We start from the raw sequence: 22,121 nt of genomic DNA on the forward strand, positions 1-22,121 counted from the left end.
TCAAATAGACCGGAGTTGTTTTCTTTGGAAAAGTAGAGGCTGTGGGAGATCGATAACTAGGATGGGGCAGCGATTTTTAAAGTAATTTCCAAAGAGATATTAGAAAGGAGTTGAGGAATTTTTAACTGAGGCTGGCGGGGACTGGAACCCAATTAATGAAAGGGTGGCAGTCGCAGATACCCATATGTACTTGGTTACAGCACTTCAAGTATGTATCCTTCAAAGCTGAGAGTTAGAAAGTGGGATTAGACTGGGACGCTCTTTTTCATCCGGCACAGGCACAGTGAGCTGAATGGCTTCCTCTGTGCGAAGAATTTCTGCGTGTGCTGCTTGCTGAAATTTACTTCATTAAACTACAATGCCTCCATTTCTGCTGTCTGGAGATTGAGTGCAGAATTGAGTTAGCAACTGGGATCAGCAATTGCCTGGAACACTTGTAGTTTTGAAGAGCAGTAGCAGGTGTATGGTGGAAGAATGAATGGGTGCATAGTTTGAAATCGGAGGCAAAACTAGTTTTGAAAATAATCAAATCTGAAAGTAAGAAATAAACTGCGCTGTCTATTAGATCAATTGCTTTAGAGACAATGAGAAACTATAAAAATGTTACTTTATACTTGGGTAGGAGAGGGTTGTTTAAATTATTTCTATCATATAGTAATCAAGGTGCAGTGTTCATCCTTGGGATGATCCCTAGTATCAGGATATAGTTTATGATGAAAGACTGGAAAGTCTGAGGTAATCTCAGAAAATGAAAATGGTGAATCCAGGGCTGCTTAGGACATTCCTGGATGCAAGAGGTAAAATGGGGTGAATTATCCATGACTGTTTTGTAAATGATGATCCTTCAAGAGCCAAACCAGGATCTTCGAATTATTTGGTTGCTGAGATTGGTCATTGCATTCAAAATCAGTTGTATTATATAACCTGATCAAGGTGTTGACGCTTGCAGGTAATGGTGGTGGAGAATCTTGAATTGGGTGCAATGCCAGATATCTGTAATAAAATCTACAAATCAAATCCAAATCTATAAGCAAATAAAGTAGAAGGGAATCTCCCTTTTTTAATAATCCTGTAAATAATTGATCATAATGGACATCCTTAGACAGAAAGGAATAAGAGTGAACAATCTGCGTCTTGTACAATCACTGCAGATTAATTGAGAATAAGAAGCAAGTTTATATGAGGCAATAATATGACTAGTGAGGGTATGTGTTTTGGGGATTTTAGTCATGTGATATTTCAGTTCATTTACTGTTCAAAGAATGCAAACCATTGCCACGTTTGAATTGTAAGTGAGCAATGCTAATCCTTCAACAGCACCTTCTCGACCACCTGAGAAGTACATGTGAACACAGCCATGGACAAGTTCTCCTCCAAGTCACCCACCATCCTGATTTGGAAGTATATCGGCCTCCCTCCATTGTCATTGGGTCAAAAACCTGGAACTCCCTTTCTCACAGCGTTATATATGTAAATTAAAAGCAAAGTACTGTGGATGCTGGATTCTACAACAAAATCAAAAAATACTGGACAATCTCATCAGATCTGACAGCATCTGCAGAGAGAGAACGAAGCTAATGTTTTGAGTCTGGATGACTCTTTGACAAAGGGTCATCCAGACTCCAAGTTAGCTCTCTTCTCTCTCCGCAGATGCTGTCAGACCTGCTGAGCATTATGTATGTGCCTGCACCACATGACTGGTGGTTTACCACCAACTTCTTATAGGCAATTGGGTATGGGCAACACATGCTGGCCTTGCTGATGATGCTAGTGTCTCATTAATTATTTTTATAAAAAAGGTATCATAAACTACATTCCAGATCTCAGGCTATGTCATGAATGATCTTTTTTCTGTAATGTGAAACATTTGTTGAATTTACCCAGTATCATTGAGACCTACACTTCAGATTGCTATATGAATATATATAACCTAGGTGGTGACTTTAACTGAATGATCAGTTTGTTGTAAATTTATTTTGATTTCTTTTGTCCTGTCATTTGTACTTCAGGAGCAATCATATAGGAATAAACTGATGGGTGAAAATGACATATCCTTGCATTGTGTGGACCAGATCTTTGGAGGTAATGTAACAAGCAAAGCTGCATGAAGTATTTTGATTTTTCTAGTTTTGTTTCCATTAGGACAAATATTTATTGAGTTGCAGTACATCTAGATTTTAACAGCAGTGTTGTGTCTAATTGAAAAGTAGAACAGGCTAGAGGGGCTGAATGACCTACTCTGAAACTGAATCCATAGGAACTAAGGAGTAAGAGCCTTTTAGCCATTCTGTAATTCAGTTGGATCCTGACTGATGTGGATCCTAACTTCATTCACCTGCCTGCTGAAGTTTGTACATTTTATAGTGGGTTTTTTTTGGTGCAGATATTGTAGGGTTTTGGTGCAGATATTGTAGGGTTGCTGCAAGCAGTAAATGCCTTCAGCAAATCGGGTAGAAGGAAGGCCTTCCTTCCTAGATGGGGTAGGAAAACCTTCAGTAATTTACTTAGGGCCATTAAATTGTTCACGTGCTGCCATACCTGAAATATAATTTTTTTATAAAAACAAAGGCTCTATTTAAACAGGCATATATAAAGAAAAGCCACTTATTTTGATCTGCATATATTCGGTTGGTGGCAATATTCATTGCATGCCAAAACTACAATGTGTAAAATGTATCGAATGGCATGTGGAGAATATAGTCCTATATTTTTGCTGTTGTAACTCTTTAAAATGAAAGACTGCATAGCACCAGTAATTGTCTCCAGAATCAATGAAATGTTTTGATTTTAATTCACCAGTAATGTAGGAGCCACCTTCCGAATCGCTCAAAAAGCTGTTAGTTGAGGGAGGGATGTGTTGGTTTGCAGTTCATTGGAACTTTGAATAGGGAATCTGTATCTGCCTGAACAGGCAGGTATGGCTGCTGGTTAATGTCTTGTTTAAAAGAGGCCCCTACCACATTAGAGTTCTCAGTACTCCGTACTTTGCTGGTGTATCAAGCCTAGATCCATCTTCAAGAGGCTTTAAATCTCAAACTATTTTATTCTTCAGTCGAAAGATACCAATTGAGTGAAATTGAGATTCGATAGTTATAGTTAATATCCAATTTTAACTTCCCTGCAAACGAGAATTTCTTGGCTACAATTTCAATGAAGGAAGTGTTTTACTCCTTTCTTTGACATGCAGTTTCATCAGCAGGGGCTTTCTGTTTTGTCTGCTCGTCGGCCTGTATTTTCAGCTTGCAGCAGTAAAATGAGTGGGGGATTTCAGTGACGAGATTTGTACCTAGGTGTCTTTGTTATAAATGGATATCTTCAAAAACTATTGTTCATTTTTTAAAAAAAATTTGAAATTTAAAAAAAAAATAACCAAAAACTTCCAGTCTCCTGCCTTGCTGGGGATAGAATTGGTTGCTGAAGTTTTATTATTATTTTGGAAGGAGAATGTTGGGCCAGGAAATGTGCAACATTTACTTTTTGCAAGAATAACCGCAGCTGAAGTTCAGTCTTCCTTTATTATTACTGTTGCTTCATGTGTAAGGATTTCATAACTTTTTGTGGTTTTCTTCGTAGTGTATGATGATAAAAAGAAGCCACTACTGCCTGGTGCTGTAAAGAACAAAATTCCTGAGAAGCTTCTGCTTTACTGCAAAGACTTTCGGGTCTTTCACTTTGGGTTAAGATACACTAAGGAAGAGGATGCTAAAAGGGTAAATGAGAACTAAAATTTAACAAATATCTAATTGTCTACCCCTCATGCAATTTGCACATTATGGATTATTTGTAAATATTCCCTATCTTTCCAGTTGTGAAGTGCGTACACTTTGAAATTATTCAGTGCTATGTGGGGAACATTGTGCATGTGCATAAGCCCATAGGCTTATGCACAGTGTGCAGGATGGCTGGACTTAAACATTTCCTGTGTTTAACATTACTATTTGTGTATGTGAGCGGGACAGTTGCCCAGTTACACCCACAGGCATTTGTGTCACCTCTGGAGTTTGCTATTCCAATGCTTTCCTTGTTGTCCCCTCATCCTTTTACCCTCTACAAACATCAGCTTATTTGAAACTGCTCCCACTATCTTGTAGTACACCAACTCCCAATAATCCATTGCCCATTGACTTATTGATCTGCATTGGATCCTAGTTCCAAAAGCTACCAATTTAAAACCCCAACTTCATGTTTAAATCCCCTCCATGGATACTCCCTCATCTCCTTTCATATTTCAACCTTCCAGTGCCACGAATCATTTAGCTGTGTTAAAGGTGTTGGATAAATGCAGGTTGTTGAGATGTTGAGATTGGGGCAGCAGGGTAGCATGGTGGTTAGCATAAATGCTTCACAGCTCCAGGGTCCCAGGTTCGATTCCCGGCTGGGTCACTGTCTGTGTGGAGTCTGCACGTCCTCCCCCTGTGTGCGTGGGTTTCCTCCGGGTGCTCCGGTTTCCTCCCACAGTCCAAAGATGTGCGGGTTAGGTGTATTGGCCATGCTAAATTGCCCGTAGTGTCCTAATAAAAGTAAGGTTAAGGGGGGGGGTTGTTGGGTTACGGGTATAGGGTGGATACGTGGGTTTGAGTAGGGTGATCATGGCTCGGCACAACATTGAGGGCCGAAGGGCCTGTTCTGTTCTGTGCTGTACTGTTCTATGTTCTATGTACCCCCCTCCTGTCCTGGTTTAATCCTTTTAGTATGTTCTCCAGTGTCCCTATCCTTTTGCAATGTGGCGACCGGAGCAGTGCACAATACTCCAAGGAGGTCTAATTAAAGTTCCTTGCAAGTTTACATAAGCTTCGCTGATTTTTAATTCTATTTGTCTCCAAATAATCTTGTAGCTTGTTTGCATTCTTGTGTCCTCTTTAGCTTGTGTTGCCCCTCTATATTTTTGTTTGTTTATTCTTTCATGGGATGTGGACGCTGCTGACTGGGCCAGCATTTATTGGCCATCCCTGAGGGCATTTAAGAGTCGACCGCATTGCTGTGGGCCAGCAGTCATATAAGAACATAAGAACTAGGAGCAAAAGTAGACCGTCCGGCCCTTCGAGCCTGCTCCGCCATTCTATAAGATCATGGCTGATCTTTTCGTGGTATCAGAACTACTTGCCCGCATTCTCGCCATATCCCGTAATTCCTTTATTTTTCAAAAAAACATCTACCCTATCTTTAAATATATTCAGTGAAGTAGCGTCTACTACTCCTTTCGGTAGGGAATTCCATACTTTAACCACTCTCTGAGTGAAGAAGTCCCTCCTTGATTCAGTCCTAAATCTGCTCCCCCTAATCTTGAGGCTATACCTTCTTGTCCTACTTTCACCTACCAGTGGAAACATCCTTTCTACTTCTATTTTATCCATTCCCTTCAAAATTTTATATGTTTCTATTAGATCCCCCCTCAACCTTCTGAATTCCAGTGAATATAATCCCAATCTACTCAGCCTCTCCTCATACGATAACGCCCTCAACTCCGGAATCAGCCTAGTGAACCTCCTCTGGTGCTAGCACATCCTTTCTCAAGTATGGAGACCAAAACTGCACACAGTACTCCAGGTGTGGCCTCACCAGCACCTTGTACAACTGCAACATTACCTCTCTACTTTTAAACTCAATCCCCTTCGCAATGAAGGACAAAATTCCATTTGCCTTCCTAATTACTTGTTGCACCTGCAGACCAACCTTCTGTGACTCGTGCACAAGTACACCCAGGTCCCTCTGCATAGCAGCATGCTGCAGCTTTTTACCATTTAAGTAATAATCCGTTTTATTGTTACTCCTACCAAAATGCATGACTTCACACTTATTGACATTATACTCCATCTGCCAGACCTTTGCCCACTCACTCAATGTGTCAAAGTTCCGCTAAGGTTTTACAGTCCTCAGTACACTTTGCTCTGCCACACACCTTCGTGTCATCTGCAGACATGGATACCTTATACGTAGTTCCCAACTCCAAATCGTCTATATAAATTGTAAATAATTGTGGTCCTAACACCAATCCCTGAGGCACACCATTCACCACTGATTTCCAGCCAGAATAGCACTCATTTATTCCCACTCTTTGTTTCCTGTTAGACAACCAATCCTCTATCCATGCTAGTACTCTACCCTTAACACCATGCATCCTTATCTTATGCAGCAGCCTCTTGTGCGGTACCTTGTCAAAGGCCTTTTGGAAATCTAGGTACATCACATCCACTGGGTCCCCTTTGTCTACCTTGCTCGAAATGTCTTCATAGAATTCCAAGAGATTTGTCAAGCACGACCTGCCCTTCATGAATCCATGCTGCGTCCGTTCAATGGGACAATTTCTATCGAAGTGCCCTCCTATCTCTTTCTTGATAATACACTCGAGCATCTTCCCCACGACAGAGGTTAAGCTAACCGGTCTATAATTCCCCATCTTTTGTCTACTTCCCTTTTTAAACAGTGGCGTCACATTTGCTGTTTTCCAATCCTCTGGGACTGCCCCAGTGTTCAGTGAATTTTGGAAAATTACCGCCAGTGCATCTGCTATTACTCCAGCCATCTCTTTCAGTACCCTGGGATGCATTCCATCAGGGCCAGGAGACTTATCTATCCTGAGCTCCATTAGCTTGCCCAACACTTGCTCTTTCGTGATAGTAATGGTTTCCAGGTCCTCACCTACCATCTTCTTCTCGGTCAATTGCTGGCATATTATTAGTGTCCTCCACTGTGAAGACCGATACAAAATATTTGTTCAATGCCTCCGCCATTTCATCATATCCCATAACTAAATGACCACTCTCATCCTCTAACGGACCAATGTTTACTTTAGCCACTCTTTTTAGTTTTATATAATTATTAAAAATTTTGCTATCTGTCCTTGTATCCTGTGCCAGTTTTTTTTCGTGTTCTATCTTACTTTTCTTTATGGCTCTTTTCGTGGCTTTCTGCTGACGATTAAAGTTTTCCCAATCTTCTAGTTTCCCACTGATCTTGGCCACTTTGTAAGCCTTCTCTTTCAATTTGACAGCCTCATGTATCTCCTCAGACACCCATGGTAGATTACCTCTTTTCTTACAATTCTTCCTTCTCACTGGAATATACTTTTGTTGAGCACTATGAAAGATTTCTTTGAAAGTACTCCACTGCTCCTCAACTGTCCTACCATAAAATATTTGTTTCCAGTCTATTTTAGCGAGGTCCTTCCTCATTCTATCGTAGTCCCCTTTGTTCACGCATAGGACCCTCGTATTGGATTCTATCATCACACTCCATCTGTATACTAAATTCAACCATGCTGTGATCACTCCTCCCAAGAGGATCCCTAACGATGAGGTCATTAATTATTCCTGCCTCATTACACAGGGCCAGATCTAGGATAGCTTGCTCTCTCGTCGGTTCCATTACATATTGTTGCAGAAAACTATCCCGGATACATTCAACAAACTCCTCTTCAAGGCTACCCTGACCGAGCTGATTTGACCAATCTATATGCAGATTAAAATCTCCCATGATAACTGCTGTACCCTTTTCACAGGCATTAGTTATCTCTTTGTTTACTGCCCGTCCCAGTGTGATGCTATTATTTGGTGGCCTATAGACTATGCCTATCAGTGTCTTTTTCTTCTTAGAATTTCTAATTTCGACCCAAATGGATTTGTAAGCCAGACCAGGTAAGAGCAGATTTCCTTTCCTAAAGGACATTAGATGCGTTTTTACACCAACTGACAACAGTTTTGTGGTCATTTTCAGACTCATTACAGATTTTAAAAAAATTTGAGTTCAACTCTCTCCGTCTGCCATGGTGGGATTTTAAACCCAGGTTCTCCGAGCATTACCCTGTGGCTCTGGTTTACTGGTACAGTGTGCAATACCACTGTGCCACTGCCTCATACCACTGTGCCCCTGCCTCCCCATATTTCCCCTATATCACATTTCAGGCAGGATTTTGGCGGTGGTATGGGGGCTGGACCCGAGGTGGGCAGTAATGTAATTTTTCACTGCTGGCTGGCTGCAGGGTTATTTTTTTTTTAAAAAAACACACGTACCTTTTCACAGGCTTTTATGGCAACCATTGCTGCCTCTGAGCTTGTGACCCTAAAATGACCCACTGGTTGGGAAGCACCGAATTAGTAATAGTTCAATATATACTATAAAAATGAGTAAGTTTAAAATAGGAAGACTGATTAGCCGTGACAGTGTCATTCAGGTCCAGTAATACAGAGGCCCAAGCTAATGCTCTGGGAGCATGGTTTCAAATCCCACAATGGCATCTAGTGGAATTTAAATTCCGTTTATAAATACGGAATATTAAACGAGTCCCAATGATGATCACCATGACAACTATCATTGATTTGTTGTGAAAACCCATCTGTTTCACTATTGTCCTTTGGGGAAGGAAATCTGCCGTCCTTACCTGGTCTGACCTACATGTGACTCCCAACTAGCAGCATGGTGGTTGATTCTTAACAAGCCACAATAAAGGGGTGTGCAGCGCAGCAACTGTTGACCTTGCCAGTAATGTCCACAACCCATGAAAGAATAAATTTATTTGTGAAAAATGTGGCCAACTATTTCTTTGGGAAGTTGAGCTTCTGATCTTTTTGTATACATATCTTGCCTCGTGAGGTGAAAAGGATAAGGTAATTGTTATCTTTGAGCTTGCTTATTGACCCCTCAACCTCCACCCCACTCCCCAACACACAGTAAAAAGTCATTAAAATGTAATATCTTTATTGACCACTCATTTTCTTTTCTTTTTCCTTCAGCTGATCCGGGTGATAGTTCACCATTGTTTGAATCCAACATCTTTAAAATGTTTATTTGCTTTCTCCTATGTTGGTACAGCAGGTGGTCTTAAAGGTAATGCCGTATAAATACTCCGTGTTCTCTATTTTAAAATTTTGCTTTGATTAATATGTGGATTACTGTAACCTTTAAAATATTTTTGTATGTTTTGATCATTGTTTCAACCAGTTTTCCTTTCCCCTTTGTGGCCCGAGTTTGAATGCAGCCAGCTTGTTCCTGTTCCTGACTGGGCTGGGACCACAAGGTAGAGCGGTGCAAACAAATTAGGACTGAAGTCATGAAGGATTGAAATTTTGCTATTTTCAGAAATCAATATGTTTATGGGGGTTTCTAATAGAGATGATCACAATTGACGGGTACATTGTAATGAGAGGCAAGAGGAAAGTTTAGAAAAAAGACAATTCCGAAGTATAATAAAACATCTATTGGTTTACCACAACTGACTATTGATTCAAATTATTACCTCCTTAAACAATTAATTGGACAGATATTTAGAAAATGAAGAATATCAAAGGAAGAAGCAACAAAACACTGACCAGCTAGCTGGTGTCTACTTATTTCTGCGCGGGTTTCAACAGCCATGGACTTCTGGTGACGGTGAAGTGCTGAATGGACGCACATCTGGTGGCTCTCCTCCAGATCCTAACTGAATAGGCACCTTTAGGTGAATTTTGCCCAAACATTCGCAAGCAACTCAACCTCCACTAAGAAAAGAAAGTAATAGAACCAGAATGCCAGCAAACGGGAGCTCGAGGGGGTCAAAGGGACGGCAGAAGCGGTGGAAAAGGCCACGAGAAGCAGGCGGATGAGGTGAGGGGGCCGCGACCTCCCAAGAAAGAGGGTGGCCGACGACCCGAGTATCAGCCCCCCAGATACCACCACCACCTGGAGACGGATGGAAAGCATTCCTTATAAAGGAATTGACCGCAATGAAAGAGGCGATTAAGGTTGAAATCCAGGTGGCGGTGACTGAGCTGAAGGTCACATGCAAAAAGCGATCGATGGATTGGGGAAGATGGCGGAAGCGCAAGAAAAAACGATCCACTACTTGGAGAAAGCATCGACAGACCAGAGTGAAAGAATCTTTACAATGGGAAGGTGCTAGAATTATCTTGTGTTCTAGATTCCAACAGGTATGGACAGGATAAATATCGATGTATTTAATACAGATGGGATGTGGGTGAACTGGTACGGCCAGCATTTGTTGCCCATCCCTTATTGCCCTTACTGAGTGGCTTACTAGGCCATTGCAAGGGCAGTTAAGAGTCAACCAAAAGTCAAAGACCCAGAGAACAGGTCCCGATACCAGAACTTTTGAAGTGTGGGCTTGCCGGAAGGAATCGAGGGCAGGGACCCATGGGCAGGGACCCAATGGGCTATGTCACCCAAATGCTGGGCAACCTAGTTGGGCGAGACAGCTTCCCCAACGCCCCCCGGAGATTAACAGAGCGCATGGGTTTCTCAGGCCGAAATCCAAGGCAGGGAACAACCGAGGGTGGTCATCACGAAGCTACATGAATACCAGGATCGTGAGAGGATCCTGAGGTGGGTGAGACAGACCAAGGCGAGTACCTGGGAAAGACACCAAATCCGGGTATGACAGGACATTGGGGAAAACCTAGCAAAACACAGGGCCAAATTTATTCCGGCAAAATCGGCCCTGTGCAAGAACTGGGAAAGATTTGGAATGCTGTTCCCAGCCAGGCTCTGGGTCACGTTCCAGAACAAGGCGCATTACTTTAACACCCCAGCGGAGGTCGATGAATTTGTACGGTCAAACCATGGGCAGGCGAGGCAGCGATGAAGGAGGATAGAGAAAGAGATTTCCTGGACACATGATACGTTCGGGCGGGACTGTGCTGCCTCGCCCTGATCAGAAATACTGGGTCACAGGGAAGGGCACAGGCAGAGGAATGAAAATGAAAATAAAAAATGAAACGGGTGACGGTGAAGCATAGTCCCAGACAGTGAACAGACAGTGGGCATAAGATGGGGTAAGATCAGCCCTGAGAAGGGGAGGAAAGAACAAAAGATCCCCAATTCGACACTGTAAAGGAGGAAAAATATAGGCGGCCTGACCCTACCGAACCTGCAGTACTACCACTGGGCAGCCACAGCCAAGAGGGTGAGGGGATGGATACCAGAACCTAACATGGAATGGGCGAGGCTGGAGGAGTCTTCCTACAAAGGAACAACCCTCCGAGCCTTCGCCATGGCAATGCTCCCACCTCCCCTGGCAAAATACACATCCTGCACAGTGCTAACCATTACTCAATGCAGCTGCCTGCGCGTTGATAAGAGAAGCCCTGCTGAGCAAGCTTAATGTCTGTGAATCACTGCAGGAATATGGTCAAGTCTGCCAGACCCCATAATGCTTCACATTTAATTAGTAGTGCTCCATTTTGTTAGCCTAAATGCTAAAATATTGCAATTGCTTCGGTCATGGCTCACTGTAACATAATTATGATCAATTAACCAATCTGGTTATGGTTAATTAATATCCTTTAGTGAAAGAAATCTACCATCCTTACCCGGTCTGGGGTACATGTGACTGGTTGACTCTTAACTGCCCTTGCAATGGCCTAATAAGCCACTCAGTTAGGGCAATAAGGGATGGGCAACAAATGCTGGCCGTACCAGTTCACCCACATCCCATCTGTATATTAAATACATTGATCTTTATCCTGTCCATACCTGTTGGAATCTAGAATACTTTTATAAGATAATTCTAGTGCCTTCCCATTGTAAAGATCCCCAACTTTTGTAGCTATTCAGTTTCCAGAGGCAGAACTGCAGACCCAAAAGAATGACTTTAAAAATAAAAAATCTGAACTGTCGGGCAGACTGTTGCATTTAAAAAAAAAAAAAAAAAAATCTGGGGCGGGACTCTCCGTTGACTGACGCCAAAATCTGGAAACTTGATTGGGCGGAGAATAGGTACCGATGCCAAAATCACGGCGGGCGCTGATTTGATGCCAAATCTCCGTGTCCCAGCAGCTCGATAGTGGCATCAATGTGGTCTGGAACACACATACTGTAAACACCATTTGCATGTCATTAGCGGGCCCGGCCTGGTATTCTCCGGGGTCTCCGTGATTCTCCGCCTCCGATGGGCTGAGTTTCCGACGATGCGGTTCACTTGTGCTTTTAAAAATCGTGAAACCGGCGTCATGGCTGCTGAGGGAGAGATGGGGATACGGAAAGTGTCCAACATCGCCATAGTGTGCTGATGGGTATGTGGTGGCTGGGGGACTTCTGCCAGGGCTGGTGGGTGTAGCGGGGGTTGGCCAGGTGGTGGGCAGTGTGGTCGGGGTGGACAGGCACAGAACACCATTGCTGTAGTTGGAAAGGCAGCAGTGCAGCTGCGCGCACACTGCTAGCAGTCCACTGTGAACTTAGGACCACAGGTCATATAGGTGTCTCCCAGGCCACTCCCTTAGATGTCCTCTGGCCCAACCGACCCATCAGCTGTATGGATGTGCTTCAGCATAACCAGTGCCATCTTGTTTGTTGGGATGAGTGTGTGTGGGGATTGTAGTGTGTGTGTATACAGCTGCATGGATGTGGCGAATCCCATGCCATTTTCCTTGGGAATCGCCATGTGGCGCCGATGCTAACCCCTCCACGGTAACTGAATCAGTCCAGGTTCGGTGCCAGTTTTACTGTCGTGAAAGTAACAAATCCTGCCCCGGCGTCAACACTTGGGCTCAGGAACCAAGAATCCAGCCCGTGGTCTTTTAGGTCGGGTAAATTGCTGCTTCTGAACTTTGTGCAGCTTCCAATTCTAAACAGTAGAGCAGTGATTGGAGAAGCAGCAGGTATGGGAAAGACAGAGCTGCTCTTCTAGTGACCGATCCTGCTTCTCCCACCTGTGTACTGGCCTCAATTTTTTTCTAATTACCTTCGATGAATACAGATTATTTATTTGTTTAAATCAATTACTCTGGGACTCATGAATTTCACTCCCTGGGGGAAGGAAACGAGAGTGATCAGACAAGAGGATGTGCATTTCGAGATGGTACGGCCAGTGGGGAGGCGTGGGTCTAGGAAGAAAGAGAGAGAGAGGGGGTTGGAATGAAAGCCTCCATCTATAATCTATGGTATGGTATGGTAAACTAAAGATGGACAAAGGTGTGCAAGAATGAGAGGTAAAACAGCAAAGATTTCTTGGGCTCTGATTGTACAGGTATCCTTTAGTGGAGTGGAGGGCTGGGAGAAGGTTTTCAATACAGCTGTGTTTGAAGCTTGTCTTAATGTTTCATTTGAAATAGGAAATCCTACAAACGTGTTTTTGAACTTAAGAACAAATACACCAACAGATGTGCCATTCCATGGATCTCGCATTGTGCTTGTCCCTCAAGAATATCAGTTTTATTTTAATGTTGGTAATCGGTTGTACACCTGTGATAAATCATTGGTGTTCAGCAGCATCAAATTCACAGGCCTAAATGTTAAGAGATTTTAAAACATTTATTTGTTTAGGGGATGAGGGCAGAGGCACTGTCCACCAATTCCTACTGGTTTCATTTTAAAATTGCGGAATTTAAGTTTTTTTTTTTTTTTTTTGCAGTTCCTAACATTTGCAAAACCTTCTATTCCACAATATTGGAATTTCAGTTTCTTTGGGAAAGTTAAAATAATGCACTTTGCGACAACAAAAAGAATGTTGTATTAGTAATGGCATTCAGTAGAAAGCACCAATGATTTTAATTGTGACGTTTTGACTTTTCTGATCAGCCATTTCTAACCGTTTTGAACAAGTGAGTCTGTAGACATAAACTGACATAAAAACAAACTGGTGGAAAAACTCCATTCTGGCAGCATCTGTGGCGAGAGAAACGGGGTTAACGTTCATGGAGTTCAATATGATGCCTCTTCGGAAGAGAACAGTGAACTCTGTTTCTCTCTTAGAACATACAGTGCAGAAGGAGGCCATTCGGCCCATTGAGTCTGCACTGACCCACTTAAGCCCTCACTTCCACCCTATCCTGTAACCCAATAACTGCTCCACACCTTTTTGGACAATTGAGGACAATTTAGCATGGCCAATCCACCCAGCCTGCACATCTTTGGACTGGGAGGAAACCGGAGCACACGGAGGAAACCCACGCAGACACGGGGAAAACGTGCAGACTCCGCACAGACAGTGACCCAGTAGGGAATCGATCCTGGGACCCTGGCGCTGTGAAACCGCAATGCTAGCCACTTGCACTTCCAAACCTGCTGAGCTTTTCCAGTATTTTGTGTACTTTATTTGACCCTTGTTGCTTCTTGACCTTTCCTCCCCTGCTTCAAGGCTGAAGATGCTTGCTTTAAGGGAGGGGTGTGTCAATGACCAATTTTAGAAGTCCTGAACAAATGTGCAGATGTTTGTACTGCTGAGGGTTTTCTTCTGAAGCTCTCATAGCAACTTCCCTTGAAGCTGCTAAGTCCCGTTGAATGCATTCTATTGGGGAACTCGACAAGACATTCTAGTTGGTTGTTGCTTTCGTTCCTTCAATCACTGGTTAAATTTCACCCAAAAGTGCCACTCCGCCAGAGACAGACTCTGACTGGGGAAAAAGCAAAGACGGGAGAGAGGGAGCCTGTCTTTTGAGGAGGTAGAGCAATTATTCTGGCTGTTCTCGCTGGCCACCTTGCAGGAGTCCTTCAGCTGCTCTGAATGATTTGCGACAGCATCTTCTGGAGGCCATAGAGAAGAATCAGAAAATGAAAGAACAGTGGACTTGGGGTGGCGGCCATGGAGTGAGTAGTCGCATATTTGGTGGCTCCCGCTCAAGGTGGATTTTTTTTTTTTTTTGGTCCTTCCCCACTGAATGGTGTGGTACTTGAGGGCAAAAGGTGTGTGAGTGCCCAGGGAAGGGAATACTCCTCTAGTGTATGGATCAGCGGACGAGAAGTGCTACGAGAAAGAGTGAGCAGTTGGAGTACGAAAGGGATTTTTGTGGTGCGACACAGGTGAAGATGGTGGAGGATAAGGGGGCAGTGCTGCCCGCCCAGTGGTCGTCGGAGCAGGTAATGGAGTTTTGATTTATTTACTCGCGACACCACACAACCCTGCCAAGGCAATCTCTGCAAGACATGACAGATCATCGACATGGGTACCACCATTACATGTGAGAACACCACCCACCAGGTACATGGTACATACTCGTGCGACTGTGCCAACGTTGTCTACCTCATACGCTGCAGGAAAGGATGTCCTGAAGCGTGGTGCATTGGTGAGACCATGCAGACGCTGCGACAATGGATGAACGGGCACTGCATGACAATCGCCAGATAGGAATGGTACCTTCCAGTCGGAACACTTCAGCAGTCAAGGGCCTTCAGCCTCTGATCTTTTGGTAAGCGTTCTCCAAGGCGGCCTTCAGGACACCCGACAATGCAGAATTGCCGAGCAGAAACTTGTAGTCATGTTCCGCACACATGAGTACGCCCTCAACCGGGACCTTGGATTCATGTCGCATCACATTCACTCCCCACCATCTGGCCTGGGCTTGCGAAATCCTACCAACTGCCCTGGCTTGAGACAATTCACACCTTTAACCTGGGGTTACCCTTCTCTCCAGTTGCTCCGTTTGGACCTATAAAGACTTAATTACCTGCAAAGACTCTCATTCAAAGTATTGTATTGCGCATCTTTGACTTTCTGTATAAATATTTCTGGAACTACCTCTTCATTCACTTGAGGAAGGAGCAGTGCTCTGAAAGCTAGTGATTCAAAACAAACCTGTTGGACTTTAACCTGGTGTTGTAAGATTTTGTACTGAGAATCATTGTGAATATTGAAAAAAATATCATGCATGATTGAGGGGGAGGGTTAAAGGGCTGGGAGGGGGATAAAGGGCCCAGAAATGGGAGAGGCACCTGGGCCCATGATTGCTCTCCCTGGCCCTAGTGGACAGTAGTTACTTTGTGGTGAAGGTTGGCTCCTGGCTCCATTATGCATTATCTTAACTACCTGAAGCATTGGGGAATTTGTACCAACATAGTAAGTAGGATGTGGTATGATACTTGTAATGTGTCCAAAGTATTCAGTGAAATGTGCTAGAAAAAGGAGACTTTCATGACAACTGGATGTCTCGAGCACTTTACAGGCAGTGAAGTAAAGTGTAGCCACTGTTGTATGATGAATGCAGAAATTGTTATGTATCATACATTTTATATTTGTGGCAATGTTATTAAAAGCCTGATTAATATATATATTTTTTGCAGTAATAATGTTAAAAAAACCTAAGTTAAGGTATCCAGACTGTATATCTGCTAAAGCTGTAATTAAGTTGATTCCAGCCATTTACCTGTTTACATATAGAGGGCAGATGGAATATTGTTGTGATTGCTACAGATCCCCTGGAGGGTAGATTATTTGAGGGGTTGTATTTAGTCTTAGCTAAGTAGGTCATATGACATCTTAGTGGGATACAGATGATGTATCTAGTGGGAGGAGCCAGGTTTGTCTGTAGTTGCAGTTTGCCATAGGATGAGTCTGACGAGACAAAGATTTTAAGTTGAACAGCAGTTTTGCCAAATTAGTTTAGGTTGAGCAGAGGTGTGCTGCTTTTGCTCTTTGTCTCCAAAAGTCTTCAGAGCGAAACAAATCATCTGTTTGTTAACTGAATTTATAAGTGGCATTTTGTTTTACTGTATTGGGTTGCTTAATTGGAGCTAGTTGCAAGTGTAGATAGTAAGTTTTAGTTTTCCCTTGTGTTTAAGAACTTTTTAACTGAAAATTGTATCGCTATTTTCTTTGATGTTAATGTGGCTAATTCTATGTTTAAATTAATGTTTGTTTCAACATAAAAGACATCAATTGGCCAGAATGGGTGAAGTATCCTTTCCTCACAATTATACAAATTTTTTTAAAAAAGGGTTCTTGTCCAGTAACCTAACAATGTTGTAATGTAAGAACGGTGTGAAAGCAAATGTGCACACAACTGTGTGAGTGGAGCTGGGCTGTCTGTCTTTAACTTTGTTTTTGAGCTGGCAGCTGCAGTGTGTTTAATTTTGTTTTCAGAAGTGGATCGCTGCATTCAAAGCAATCAGCTGTATAATGATCTCTCTTTACAAGCTAAGGAATGTCTCCAGGTCATTGATTTTCAAAATAATACCTGTTTCTGTAGAGCATTTAAACCTGCTGTCTTTATTTTATTTAAAAAAAGGATTTAACTTATGGATGTTGTTTGGGAAATTAGTACGGGTTACCTATAGAATATTGTGTTTGGGAAAGTATCCGTGTTTGTAGTTGATCAGATGTTTACTGTGTGTTTATAAAATGTTAACTGGATTCATAGAATAAACATTGTTTTGTTTTAAACATACTTTAGCTCTCTGTTGCATCACACGTGTAAAATGGGCCCTTGTGCTCCCTATAACCAAAATGTATTTAAAATTGTGGTCAGGTGAACTCCATGATATACTTTAGTGTTCTCTAAACCCTGGCGCATAATAATAGTGACCAGAATTTTTTCTGTGATATTGATTGAAGGATAAATAATGGCCAGAATAACTCTGTGCTCTTTGAAGTAGTGCCATGGGTTATTTTACACGCGCGTGAGCAGCAGAAGGTGCCTCGGTTTAGCATCTCTTGTTAAAGGTGTCACCTGCAACTATGCAGCACTCCCTTAGTATTGCGTTGGAGTGTCAGCATTGATTTTTAGTTACGCTCAAATATGGCAGTGTTTTTGAGAGATTAGTTTCCCCCAGTTTCTTGCGATACTTAAGTTTGTTTGAGTTTATTGTGATATTGTGGAAACATAACACCACATGAACCGTTTGTACTAATGTACTGTTTTTAAAAAAAAACATTTTGGCTTAATGCTACAACGTTGCTGTTTTTAAAATGTTGACTTTAAGGAAACCGTTTACATTCTGAATATTTGAAAGAATGTAAAGTAGAAACTTTGCAAAATAATGAAAAAGTATATGTGTACATATCAAAAATAATAAACATTTGAAATGCACATTCTGCAATACAGTCCCATTTGTTAATTAACTGAGGGGAACCTGCTTTGATGAACTGACTTTTTAAAATTTTCATTCATTCACAAATAACACTGCCTGTAGTTCTTTTATGTATAAATATTTCTTTCTTTGCGTCTTGCTAAATATAATGGTTTTGAAACCTTTTGACAATTCCTCACTACTTCATTCAAGGCCAGCAGCCGGTTTCAATTCCTGTGCCGGTTGAGGTTATTCATGAAGGCCTCGCCTTCTTAACCTCGCCCCTCGCCTGAGGTGTGGTCATCTGGGGCTATGGCGACCTCACTTCATTCATTGTAACTTTTATTTCTTTTAAAAAGACACTTAATTCTCAAATGGAATTCCACAGCACTTTCTGTGCTAATGCCTGTCCATAACTATCCACAGCAATTAGATTGTACCTAGAGTAAGTGATGGGGAGGTATTTGGTTTGCAAAAGTGTATCCCTCAGTCAATGAGAAGTTGCCTTTTTTTTCCCAGTGGGTCCCTTGGGAATAGAAGGGGAGCCTCCGACCATCATGTTTGAAACTAAAAGCGACTGGAGAGATGAATTGGACCGAACCGGAGGTCTACTAACTTACAGAATAATTTCCAGTAACGAGAATTACAAAATCAGCACCAGGTGAGTAGTCAGCAGTTAGATATCGTAGATAATACTGGGTAATTATTGGGAATACATAGCCTGACTCTCCTCCTACTTTCCCCTGCAACACTAAAATTGTCTCCAGGAAAGGTACACCAAGTCCCATCCCTGACATCACCCTACCAAAATGTTGCTTCTGTTATAAGAACATAAGAACTAGGAGCAGGAGTAGGCCATCTGGCCCCTCGAGCCTGCTCCGCCATTCAATTAGATCATGGCTGATCTTTTGTGGACTCGGCTCCACTTTCCGGCCCGAACACCATAACCCTTAATCCCTTTATTCTTCAAAAAACTATCTTTACCTTAAAATCATGTAATGAAGGAGCCTCAACTGCTTCACTGGGCAAGGAATTCCATAGATTCACAACCCTTTGGGTGAAGAAGTTCCTCCTAAACTCAGTCCTAAATCTACTTCCCCTTATTTTGAGGCTATGTCCCCTAGTTCTGCTGTCACCTGCCAGTGGAAACAACCTGCCCGCATCTATCCTATCTATTCCCTTCATAATTTTAAATGTTTCTATACGGTCTCCCCTCATCCTTCTAAATTCCAATGAGTACAGTCCCAGTCTACTCAACCTCTCCTCATAATCCAACCCCTTCAGCTCTGGGATTAACCTAGTGAATCTCCTCTGCACACCCTCCAGCGCCAGTACGTCCTTTCTCAAGTAAGGAGACCAAAACTGAACACAATACTCTAGGTGTGGCCGCACTAACACCTTATACAATTGCAACATAACCTCCCTAGTCTTAAACACCATCCCTCTAGCAATGAAGGACAAAATTCCATTTGCCTTCTTAATCACCTGTTGCATTTGTAAACCAACCTTCTGTGACTCATGCACTAGTACACCCAAGTCTCTCTGAACAGCGGCATGTTTTAATATTTTATCGTTTAAATAATAATCCCGTTTGCTGTTATTCCTACCAAAATGGATAACCTCACATTTGTCAACATTGTATTCCATCTGCCAGACCCTAGCCCATTCACTTAACCTATCCAAATCCCTCTGCAGACTTCCAGTATCCTCTGCACTTTTCGCTTTACCACTCATCTTAGTGTCATCTGCAAACTTGGACACATTGCCCTTGGTCCCCAACTCCAAATCATCTATGTAAATTGTGAACAATTGTGGGCCCAACACGGATCCCTGAGGGACACCACTAGCTACTGATTGCCAACCAGAGAAACACCCATTTATCCCAACTCTTTGCTTTCTATTAATTAACCAATCCTCTATCCATGCTACTACGTTACCCTTAATGCCATGCATCTTTATCTTATGCAGCAACCTTTTGTGTGGCACCTTGTCAAAGGCTTTCTGGAAATCCAGATATACCACATCCATCGGCTCCCCGTTATCTACTGCACTGGTAATGTCCTCAAAAAATTCCACTAAATTAGTTAGGCATGACCTGCCCTTTACGAACCCATGCTGCGTCTGCCCAATGGGACAATTTCTATCCAGATGCCTCGCAATTTCTTCCTTGATGATAGATTCCAGCATCTTCCCTACTACCGAAGTTAAGCTCACTGGCCTATAATTTCCTGCTTTCTGCCTACCTCCTTTTTTAAACAGTGGCGTCACGTTTGCTAATTTCCAATCCACCGGGACCACCCCAGAGTCTAGTGAATTTCGGTAAATTATCACTAGTGCATCTGCAATTTCCCTAGCCATCTCTTTTAGCACTCTGGGATGCATTCCATCAGGGCCAGGAGACTTGTCTACCTTTAGCCCCATTAGCTTGCCCATCACTCCCTCCTTAGTGATAACAATCCTCTCAAGGTCCTCACCTGTCATAGCCTCATTTCAATCAGTCGCTGGCATGTTATTTGTGTCTTCCACTGTGAAGACCGACCCAAAAAACCTGTTCAGTTCCTCAGCCATTTCCTCATTTCCCATTATTAAAACTCCCTTCTCATCCTCTAAAGGACCAATATTTACCTTAGCCACTCTTTTTTTTGTCTTATATATTTGTAAAAACTTTTACTGTCTGTTTTTATATTCTGAGCAAGTTTACACTCATACTCTATCTTACTCTTCTTTATAGCTTTTTTAGTAGCTTTCTGTTGCCCCCTAAAGATTTCCCAGTCCTCTAATCTCCCAGCAATCTTTGCCACTTTATATGCTTTTTCCTTCAATTTGATACTCTCCCTTATTTCCTTAGATATCCACGGTTGATTTTCCCTCTTTCTTCCGTCCTTCCTTATTGTTGGTATATGCATATGCATTATGATAGCCTGTTTACTCTGCATTCAATCAAAAATCACAGGGAGGACTTGTATAACCTCTTGCGTGACTATAGGATGTTCAAAATTGCTTCAGCCGATGAAGAAGTACTTCTCGAGTGATGTCCGTGTACTGTAGGGAAATCCAGCAGCAAATTTAAGAACCACTTGATCCTTTTATGGAAAAGAAAAAGGTGGCAAATAACTGGACATTTGTTTGAGGAATAAAAATTAGCCTGGGTACAAAGAGAACTACCCTCATCGCTTTGTATTGTGCCATAGGGTGGTTTATGCCCACTTGAGCAAAGATTGGCCTTACTGTGATGTCTCACCTGAAACTGGGCAGCTCTGACAATACAAGAATTCCTGAACAGCCTGGATGTAGGTCTGCAAAGTGAAGGAAACTTTTAAAATTATAATCTATTCTCTTGATTGAAACTATTTGCAGCTATTTAGGAATTGATATCTTAAACACATTAAAATGCTAGTGATTCACGTCTCGGGCATTGGGGGAAGTGTGTGTTTGCTCATCTATTCAAATAAACCTGAATCCTACTACTGCACCATCAAATCGGTTCCTAAATGATTCCAAGGTTCTTGTTTAGCTGCTTTATTGTGGACTTAATTCTCTGTATTTTAGTTGATATGTATATGAAGAACTAATTTGTCGTCATCTGCCTTTACTAATTTGAACCAGTTTCCTCTTGTCCTTAAGCAATTTAAAGATTTGCCCCTTTCCTATATAATTTTCTACTGACAATGCTGGTCTGTTAGAGGAGCCATCTTTTGGATGAGGCATTAAACTAGAACTCTGTCCTCTTGTGAGTGTAAAAGATCCCTTGGAATAATGTGTAAAAGATCCCTTGGAATAATGTGAAGAACAGGACTACTTCCTGCATTTTGGCCAGTGTGTATCTTTCCACCAATGACGGTTTACCTGGTTGTTTATGTATTGCTGTTTATGGGAACAATGCAACAATTACTACAAGTCAAAAGGTTTGTGACGAGGTGTGAAGATACGAAATAAGTGCAAGTATTTTTTTTCTCTATTTTTAAATTTAAATTTACCTTTTGGTCACTTCATTTCAAGGATGAAAAGACCAGATTTTTTCAGTCCCTTAAAGATTCAGACCATTAATAGTAGACCTTTTTCTCCTCTGCGCTGCCTTCAGTGTTTTAATTTTTCCTTTTTTGTTTATGATTAGGACAAAACATGGGTATTATGGTGTGAACTGATTGCATTTATTTGTCATAGAGGAGGTTATGTGGTTCACGTTTCTGTTGGCCATTCTGATTGCTGCTTAGCTTTGTTTGGAAGTATTCATTCAGTCAAAAAATATACTTTAGAATGTTGTATCCATAAATGTTTAGTTTTGGAAGCTAGCTTGTTGAATGCGTTTCTGTTGGTTATAAGCAAACTAAGAGAGCTAGATATATGTTTGAAAGTGATTAATTTAGAGAGCTACAGAAATAGGGCTGGGGAAAAGAGGTAGCTCTTTTGGG

General features: G+C 42.1%; 1 protein-coding gene across 4 annotated transcripts in view; it reads left to right on the forward strand.

Moving 5' to 3' along the window:
• Nucleotides 1-22,121, forward strand: part of mtmr12 (myotubularin related protein 12) — a 100,029-nt gene that overhangs the window by 32,945 nt on the left and 44,963 nt on the right. For all 4 annotated transcript variants that reach the window (XM_038790707.1, XM_038790708.1, XM_038790710.1 and 1 more), the window contains 4 exons: nucleotides 2,010-2,082; nucleotides 3,574-3,710; nucleotides 8,730-8,823; nucleotides 18,229-18,370. In XM_038790707.1, the coding sequence (XP_038646635.1) occupies nucleotides 2,010-2,082; nucleotides 3,574-3,710; nucleotides 8,730-8,823; nucleotides 18,229-18,370 (446 nt within the window). The remainder of the gene's footprint in view (nucleotides 1-2,009; nucleotides 2,083-3,573; nucleotides 3,711-8,729; nucleotides 8,824-18,228; nucleotides 18,371-22,121) is intronic.

Source organism: Scyliorhinus canicula, chromosome 3, assembly GCF_902713615.1.
Source record: "Scyliorhinus canicula chromosome 3, sScyCan1.1, whole genome shotgun sequence".
NCBI lineage: Eukaryota > Metazoa > Chordata > Chondrichthyes > Carcharhiniformes > Scyliorhinidae > Scyliorhinus > Scyliorhinus canicula.